This window comes from Myotis davidii, unplaced genomic scaffold (genome assembly GCF_000327345.1).
Source record: "Myotis davidii unplaced genomic scaffold, ASM32734v1 scaffold753, whole genome shotgun sequence".
NCBI classification, from domain to species: Eukaryota; Metazoa; Chordata; class Mammalia; order Chiroptera; family Vespertilionidae; genus Myotis; species Myotis davidii.
This window is the reverse complement of record NW_006286231.1, coordinates 1,523,252-1,532,792: the sequence shown is the minus strand read 5'-3', so window position 1 is coordinate 1,532,792 and position 9,541 is coordinate 1,523,252. Positions and strand designations below refer to the sequence as shown.

Sequence of the window (9,541 nt, the reverse complement as noted above, 5' to 3'; positions counted from 1 at the left end):
CATCTAACATTCCCAAACAATGAGTACCATCAATCACATTAAATCTAAAAGAACCACATTGGAGGGAAAGCCTCACAAATTTAAAAAGTTTATACTTTTGAAGATTACAAAATTGAATTGAAATTTTAAATTAAATAAATTAAATGATTAAATAAAGAAATTCAATACTAGCCCATTCGTGTCTGAACTGAAATTTATCCCAAAGCTACCAATCCAAGAAGCAACTCAACTCTTTTACATAAACCATTTACAGCTATGTAGAGGCTATGCTTGAAATTAAAAAGAAAGAACTCTGGTCAATCTCAGATATTTGGACTCCAGATACGATTTTATATTTCAGTACCATGGTGCAGAATGATTCTTGCACCTATCCCCTTTTCTTTAACTGGCTCTGGGTCTTCAAAACTGCACCCCTCTGATGATCATTCTACGTGAGCCCTTGGAGTTATTGGTAAATTTGAACCTGGAATGATACCCTTTGTTCTCCTCAGAAAATTTACCGCGAGGGTTGGGATGAAGTGAAGATGAGCTGCGACGTGCGGCTGGATGCCATCCCTATACAGTCTGCCAAGGCTTCCCGAGAGATCGCCAGTGATGTGAGTGTGGCCTGGGTTAACTTCTCAGTTTTGTAAGCAAATGCCCTAGGTGCACTGCGAGTACAAGCTGTGACCCATCTGCTTTGTTTGTGTGTCTCCAGTATAAATACAAGCTTGACCATGAGAAGCAGAAGGGCCACTACGTGGGCACCCTCACCGCCAGGGACGACAACAGGATCCGGTGGGCCCTCATAGCTGGCAAGCTTCAGAATGAGCGAGAGTATCGGCTGAACTGGGCCAAATACAAGACTAAGTTCCAAAGCCCTGTGGATATGCTTTCCATCTTGCATTCTAAAAATTGCCAGGTTCTGGTCAGCGACATCGATTACCGCCAACGCTTACACCAGTGGACATGCCTGCCCGACCAGAACGATGTGATTCAGGCCAAAAAGGCCTACGAACTGCAAAGCGATGTGAGTGGGCTGCGTTTTAGGATGAGCTCTTCTGTATTTTGCCAGGACTCCCAGAAAGTTTATGTCGTTAAGTCCTGGGATCAGATCTCCGTGTCTTTATACAGCCAAGAATTTGGTTTTAGTTATACCTGGTAGTATGGTATCAAAATCACCAAAGTCATAAAGGATCTAGACTTTGTGTAAAGAAATAAATTGTAGTGTGAATACAGTCCTTAATTGTTACAGGGTAAGGACAATTAAGGTGAAAATATGATTTCTATAGAATTTAAGTAGCAACAGGTTTATATCATAAATAAAATAGTGGCAGTCCATGGACAGGGTGTAGGCACAGATATGCTTTTTTAGTTGATACAATGTTTAAACTTTTTGAATTAAGTTGCCAGAATTTTTAGATCAGAAATTTTTGTATACAAATCTATTTCTCTTAAAAAGTCAGAGGAGGAAGCTCTGAATGTGCCTGAGCCCAGACAATAACCTCTAGCTGAACGGAAGCTACTCCCTCTTGAATAGAAAATATATCCCTCAGCTTGTTACTCAGTTTTGCCACATGGCTTCCTAATTAATTCACACGTTACCTGCCTGGCTGTTTGAGTAGATCATTCTTGAATTGTATTTCTCCATCAGACCAATGGACAGAATAAACAGGGCTTGTGGGTAGGATTTCTGACTTTATCTCCACCTTTTTTTCACAGGCTATTTACAAGTCCGACTTGGAATGGTTGCGTGGGATCGGATGGATGCCCAATGATTCCGTTTCCGTCAATCACGCGAAATACGCTGGGGATATCTTCAGTGAGGTATTCTAACATTTTATCCTGCCATTCGTTATACTTCTTAAAAGAATGACCAAAAAAATATACAAGCTCTCGCTGGCTGGCTTGGTTGATCGGAGCATCATCCTGTGCACCAAAAGATTGCAGGTTTGATCCCCGGTCAGGACGCATATGGGAAGCAACCAATCAATGTTTCACTCTCACATCAATGTTTCTCTCTCTCTCTCTCTCTCTCTCTCTCTCTCCCTCTCTCTCTCTTCTCCTATCTAAACATATCTTCAGGTAAGCATTAAAAAAAAATACACAAGCCAAAGTTTAGTCATTACCTATCAGCAATTTAAACAACTTCAATTGCTGTCATTTGAGTCAGACATACTTTTTTTTTCCCAAAAAAATAATCCTGTGCTGTTGCTGTGACACTGTGGGATCACATCCATAATATAATATCCAGCACACTCATTATGTTTGGAATTGTATATATGAAAAACTTATATTGTCAGCAACAGGAAAACTTTGAGAGAACTTTGTCCAGCTTAAAAAAATGTATTGAGTATTATGATATATGTAATATATATGATGATACATTGCATGACTTTGGGAGCTAAGCAAACCTGCTACTTCAAAATCCGTGGGAGGCATAAGAAGCCAGCCATTTGTTCAAAAATAAAATGCTAAGGTCCTAGCTGGTTTTGCTCAATGGATAGAACATTGGCCTGCAGACAGAAGGGTTCCTGATTCCATTCCGGTCAAGGGCACATGCCCGGGTTGTGGGCTCGATCCCCAGTAGAGGGTGTGCAAGAGGCAGCCGATCAGTGATTCTTTCTCATCATTGATGTTTCTATCTCTTTCTCCCTCTCCCTTCCTCTCTGAAATCAATAAAAATATTTTTAATTAATAAATACGTAATAAAATGCTAAGAAGAAAGCCAAATTGCCAAGAAGATGCCATTCAAATGTGGTGCTGTATGCGTCTTGTAGAAAAGGATCCTTAAATTTAACATATCTTTCTCAGCTCACACAGGACCAGTGACTACGACTGTCTAAAAGCTATTTTCTTTCCCATAGAATAAGTATCGCACAAAAATCGAAAGTCTGAACTTTACTCCTGTGGATGACAGAGTTGATTATGTGACCGCGAAACAAAGTGGTGAAATCCTAAATGATGTAAGTACATGGCTGCCGTTCTAAAATTGCAATCATGAAGATGTCGTTTCCAAAGCTTTTCCACCTACTCACACACACTCAGCAGGCAGTCATTGTCTGAGATACAGATTTTAATCATTGAGATAGATCACTGATGCTACTTTGCTTACATGATGCTTCCTTAACATCAATTAGCTTACCTCTTGCCTCTGGTTTCCAGATTAAATACCGGAAAGATTGGAATGACACCAAATCAAAGTACACCCTCACAGAAACCCCCCTGCTGCACACTGCCCAGGAGGCAGCCCGGATACTGGACCAGGTATGGATTTTACCCAGATGCCTGGGACTTTGGGTGGGGACCATCGGAGATGTCTGCACACGACTTCTCCCTCCATTCTGACTCTTCAGTGTAACCCTTTGCTGTGGCCCTCTGTCTTCTAGTACCTCTACAAGGAAGGCTGGGAGAAACAGAAGGCCACAGGCTACATCTTGCCTCCGGATGCTGTGCCGTTTGTCCATGCCCATCATTCTAGTGATGTTCAGAGCGAGGTAACTCATCCTGTTATAAGTGCACTTTGCAAAGGCTGGGCCTTGCACGTGGGGCAACCCGGTTATGCTACGGCATAGCACCATGGCCAGGCTGGGGGTGGTGGGGGGGGATACCTGCTCCCTTCTGATCCTTTACCCATGGGCTTTGGGAGTCCCCCACTCCACCCCCATCCTTGGCTTCTTTAAAGGCTATCGTTTGAGTTCTTTACTTTTTCTTATTTATTTTTTTATTGTGGTAAAATTGACATATATGTGTGTGTGTGTGTGTGTGTGTGTATGGTATTATGTTAGTTTTATGTGTGCAACATAATGATTCAATATGTATTTGTACATATTGTGGAATGATCACCACAAGTCTGGCTAACATCCATCACCATCTTCACTTTTTCTTCTTTTCCCTGGTTTTCCTAGGATTGCTAGGCCTTCAAATAAAATACTGCCAGAATTAGAAAACAAATGACTCCCCCCACCCATATTTAAGTTGATATTTTTAATATTTATCTACTTCAATGTTTTTGTTATTTATTCTCAGGGTGGGGGTTGTTGGGGGGAGGGGGTGCTGAATATGTTGATGCCCAACGTCCCTTTTGCACTGTGCGCTTATCAAAGCTGATGGAATGCATCTCCATGCTTCTCCCCACCAGCTGAAATACAAAGCTGAGCATGTAAAGCAGAAAGGTCATTATGTTGGCGTGCCGACCATGAGGGATGATCCCAACCTAGTGTGGTTTGAGCACGCGGGCCAGATCCAGAATGACCGACTGTACAAAGAGGACTATCATAAAACAAAGGCCAAGATCAACATACCTGCTGACACGGTGTCGGTGCTGGCTGCCAAGCAAGGGCAGTCCCTTATCAGTGATATCGATTACCGTAATTACCTGCACCAATGGACATGTCATCCTGACCAAAACGATGTTATTCAGGCCAAGAAGGCCTATGAACTACAGAGTGATGTAAGTGACTTTTGTTTCTTAATTACTTAGAAACATACAGTATACCCTGAAAATTATAAGTAGCATTCCAGAACCACCACTCTTTGAAACTTGGAGCCATAAATATTTAGTTTGTGCCCAGGAGGAACTGAAGCTGGATATGAAGTAGAGCAAGATCAGGAGCAGTGAGTGAGTGACAGCACTACCTACTGGCTGCATTCTGAGTAAATTACAGCCTCATTTTGGTGTTTAATCTGCTGCTTTTGTACCATTGCATTAGCAACTCCTCACTCATATTTGTATAAAAAATTATCAACTGATTTAAAATAATAATTGGCTTGGGTGGGCATTGAGCTGAGATTCTGACAACATTGCCTGATAGAATAGTCCTGGGAATGCCCCATTCTTGCTTTGCCAAGCATCTCATTCTTCGAGGCATTAATGAAGTAGTTGCTTGCAAGGAATCAAAGCAAAATGGTTGCAAAATACTGATGAGCCACATGAGGGCCCAGAATTTCTCCTTCAGATGGTGGTAAAGCTAGGGTAGATAATGTGACTTAGGCCGCCTTGCACTGAGGCCTGAATCAAGGTCTCTACCCGACACCAGCTGTCTGTAGGAACATATAGGATGCATTGACGTGATGCTCAGGCACACGAAGGAGCTAACCCTGCATGGGTCCCATCACCACCAACACAGAAACAGGAAGTAAAAGACTGCCTGTGGCACAGGTGCTGAACTTGAACCTCAGCAGAAAGACCATTGTGGAACTTGAATCATATTAGTAACTCCTCTTTATTCCGTGTGGGTGTGCTGGGAGAATCCAGGAGCTAGGTGGGGAAGTGTAGAGGCAGGCTTGACTAGAAGGAGGGTCCTCATTCATAGTAAGAGGTTCGAGACTTATTGCTCAGATGTACAGATGAAATCATGATTGAATGGAAAAGACAACAGCTACAAAAGATTGAAATCCTTTAAAAGCTGAAAAAACTTTGTTTTTAACCTACTGTCTGTAACCCTGTGTCCGGTCATTTTTCCTGTATTACATCTTTCTTCCTGCTCTTAGAATGTCTACAAATCCGACCTGGAGTGGCTACGAGGCATTGGCTGGATCCCCCTGGATTCTGTGGAGCATGTGAGGGTTACTAAAAACCAAGAAATGGTGAATCAGGTACACAAAGCCTGTTATTCTTACCTAATTGCCTGTCCTCCTTACCTGCCCTGTGGGAATGGGTACTCTGTAGGGGGAGACCTGTCTTCATCATCTCTGTCTTTGCAGGTGAAATATAAGAAAGCTGCTCTCGACAACTATCCTAATTTTACAAGTGTGGAAGACCCTCCAGAGATTGTTTTGGCCAAGATTAACTCAGTCAATCAAAGTGATGTAAGTTTGCCTTGTGTATAATGAGGTGCATAGACTGGGAAACTAGTTGTCTATCATTGAACAGATTGGCTTGTAAGAAAACTGAGGGAGGAGGGTTTGCAAGATAATCTTTGGGAGAGGATGTCTTAAAAGCCACTAGTAGGTGGCATAATTGTACCCACTTTTATATAACATCCACATTTTTGTCCAAGTTATTCTATTGTGTTAGCTGAAATGGACTGAAATTTTAATCTCCAGTCAATTTTAATCTCTAAATGTAGTCTGATTATCTTACTAGGTAGATCTTATGAAACTTTAAATATACATTTATAGTAACCAGAGGTTTTTTGTTTTGTTTTGTTTGCTCTCCTTAGATAAAATATAAAGAGACATTTAATAAATTAATAAAGGGCAAGTATATATTTTCTCCGGAGACACCACATATCACCCACTCCAAAGACATGGGAAAACTCTACAGTACAGTAAGTTCTATTTTATGTGATCTACATCTCAGTTCCTAACTTTATGCTCTTGTCAGTACTCACATTCTTGGATGATTTTGTGAACAAATGGACTTTTAAAGGAAATCTACTACATCTATTGTATTAATTTTGTTTATTAAAAGTAGCATATTGTTCAGAGCATGTAGCATTTATTCACCTGGTATATTTTGAGCTGCTGTGATGTGCCAGGAGCTGTAGGAGGCACTGAGCAGCTAAAGCTCAAATGAGACAAGATTTTCAAGAGCTCATACAAGTGAGAGGAAAAGACCCACAAATAATGTAACAAGTGCTGTACCAGTTCTGGGGGCACACAGAACTGAGCACCCACCATCAGAGAAAAGACAAAAAAGGCTGGTCCTTTTTCAGCAGTCATGTACAAACATCTCCAGCCAAGGAATGGAGGACTTGCCCTCCAATTTTAATTGGGCTAATTTAAAGGACAATGTATGTGTGCACATAGTATGTCTGTGTGTTTAATCTCAGCGGAAAGCAATTTTCAGTGATCTTCTCACTAGGAGCAAATTGGTTTTCGCTCTTTTTAGAACTGTAAATATAGTTAACCTCTGTTATAAAATGCCTCAGAGTTTGTAGATTTCCTTTGCAACAAGCCAAAAGACTCTACCTTGTTCTTAGGTAGGTATACTAGTGGCTGTAAACGGAGATCTAAGCCTTGCCTTTAAACATAAATCTTTCACCTTGATTTTACCACTTTCTTTTTGGTGGTATCTGAAAGTAAACTTTTGTCGACACACGTTTTTCTTTGTTCTAGATACTGTACAAGGGGGCGTGGGAGGGAACCAAGGCCTACGGCTATACCTTGGATGAACGCTACATCCCCATTGTTGGAGCCAAGCATGCTGACTATGTGAACAGTGAGGTCAGTAGGACTTTTTCCTCTCAGAGACTGGAGGGTCTTCATTGGGGAACGAGGGCTGGTTAAAATATCCCAGCTGTTCTCAATGTTGTACCTATTTCACAGCTTAAATACAAAGAGACATTTGAGAAGCAGAAGGGTCACTACCTGGCTGGGAAAGAAATCAGTGAGTTCCCTGGTGTGGTTCACTGCCTGGATTTCCAAAAGATGAGGAGTGCGGTAAGCAAAGTTCACTGTGACTTGACTTCTGATCTGCCCTTTGGTGCGAGATTAGCTGGGGATGGGGTGGGGAGGCATGAGTCGATCCTGAGACTTCCCCACCCCTGCCATTTAGCGTGCGTGTCTTTGCCGATTTTGAGTCTTCCACCCTCCATCCCCTCCCTCCTTCATTACCAAACACACAGTGAGGGCTCTGTATTTGACAACGAGGTCACTATTTATCCTGTGTTATAAAGTCATGGGAAATTTTTACAAAAGAATATATTATAGTATGTTTGTTTAACCTTAGTCTATTCTAAAGGTACTGATCTATATTGGAAATAAAACTCTTAAGAGATGGATCTGGATAATTTACATTTTCCTTTCTTATGTTTGTCTTTAAAAAATATTCTCCTTCAGTTGAACTACAGAAAACATTATGAGGACACCAAAGCAAATATCCACATCCCCAATGATATGATGAACCATGTGCTGGCCAAAAAGTGCCAGTACATCCTCAGCGACCTGGAGTACCGACACTACTTCCACCAGTGGACGTCCCTCCCAGAAGAACCCAGTATTCTAGTGGCCCGGAACGCACAGGAGATCCTGAGTGACGTAAGTCATTCCTGCAGCTTAGCTTAATTACAGGATTCACCCAGCCTGCCTTGCTTCCTCCGCCCCAACCCCACCCCCAGTCTTATCTAATGATCCGTCTATTCATAAACCCTGCTGCTTTTCAACACAAAGTGGCATGAATAGCCACTTTTTGGTGTAAGAATTCCTTCTGAGCCATGGATATCCATGTTCTGTTTCTTAGATAAAACTTATCTAATGTTCTCCTCCTAAGCTTTGTTAGGCCAGGGCATTAAAGACCTCCCAGCTCTTGAGAAGTCTACCCACTAAGCACCACGTACAGCCAAGAGCTGATCGGAAATTATCAAAGCATTCCATTGCAAATTCATTGAGTACTTAGGTCTTTCACCACTTCTTCTTTCTTGCAGAATGTGTATAAAGATGACTTGAATTGGCTGAAAGGCATTGGATGCTATGTCTGGGATACACCCCAGATCTTGCAAGCCAAGAAGTCGTATGACCTTCAGAGTCAGGTAAGCCAATCTTCCTAGAAGGACTAATTGTCTGCGGACCAATGGAACCCATGGTGCTGTCAGTGGGGTTTACCCAGGTTGTCCCGGTGCCCAGGCAGAGAACACTGTTCTAACAGCACATGAGGAAAGGGAGCCAAAGGTCCACTGCCCAGTCACACCTCTCTTGGTGGCCTGCTCTGTGCTGGACCCTCTCAGTGTGCGTTTCTCAGTAGTTTAAGGCATTAGACATTTCTAACAGAACGTTGTCTCGGAGGTGTTTCCTAGTAAACTACCTCTAGCATCAGTACCTTAGTTGATCAGGTTAACATGTAGATAGTAGAATGCAAATGCATGCTTTGACCGCAGGTAGGTAAGCTCTGTAGTGAAAACATAGATATTTGGGAAATCTCCCAGCGTATGGTTCAGCTTGGATGGAGCAGACTAATGGAATGCTGAAATTGAGGGGCTGCCGCCAGGGTGGAGTATAGGTGTGGGAAAGACAACAAAATGAGGAAGGGGGGCCCAGAAAAGATCCAGACCTCACTCTTGGTCAGGAGAAGCGATTAGTTTTGACAGCCATACAAAATCTGCAGGACGACACAAGGGTGGCCTCTTTGTTAGGAGTGATGCAGAAACCCAGCTTATGAATAAGGGCTCATCTAAGTAGGCACAAATGACTAAATCTGACTGTAGACCCATACTTTACCCTTATAGAGACTTTGGTTCTCCTTCACAGATACAATACACCGCAGCGAGTAAAGAGAATCTGCAGAATTATAGCCTGGTCACAGACACACCAGTTTACGTGACTGCTCTTCAAAGCGGCATCAATGCCAGCGAGGTGCGTCTTACTTGCCTTCTCTTCCAGAACGAGCCTTCATTTGTCTTTACATCTTTCAACAGCAGAAAAGAATAACCCATCTTTCTTTATCTGTAGGTGAGATATAAAGAAAATTATCATCAGATTAAGGACAAGTATACGACAATACTGGAAACAGTGGATTATGACAGAACCAAGAATCTGAAGGATCTTTATAGCAGTGTGAGTTGAGTTTTCTTTCCTCTCTCATTTGAGTTACCTCCTCCCTCCCCCCGGCCTGTTCCCTCCC

The 9,541-nt window shown here is 42.3% G+C and overlaps 1 protein-coding gene across 1 annotated transcript in view; it reads left to right on the top strand.

The window, feature by feature from the left end:
• NEB (nebulin) overlaps positions 1-9,541 on the top strand; it is a 198,617-nt gene that overhangs the window by 125,924 nt on the left and 63,152 nt on the right. The window contains 16 exon segments of the mRNA XM_015559803.1: positions 492-596; positions 698-1,009; positions 1,702-1,806; positions 2,847-2,945; positions 3,145-3,246; positions 3,369-3,476; positions 4,121-4,432; positions 5,473-5,577; positions 5,686-5,790; positions 6,144-6,251; positions 7,042-7,149; positions 7,252-7,365; positions 7,765-7,962; positions 8,349-8,453; positions 9,169-9,273; positions 9,370-9,474. Coding sequence (XP_015415289.1) covers positions 492-596; positions 698-1,009; positions 1,702-1,806; positions 2,847-2,945; positions 3,145-3,246; positions 3,369-3,476; positions 4,121-4,432; positions 5,473-5,577; positions 5,686-5,790; positions 6,144-6,251; positions 7,042-7,149; positions 7,252-7,365; positions 7,765-7,962; positions 8,349-8,453; positions 9,169-9,273; positions 9,370-9,474 — 2,196 coding nt within the window.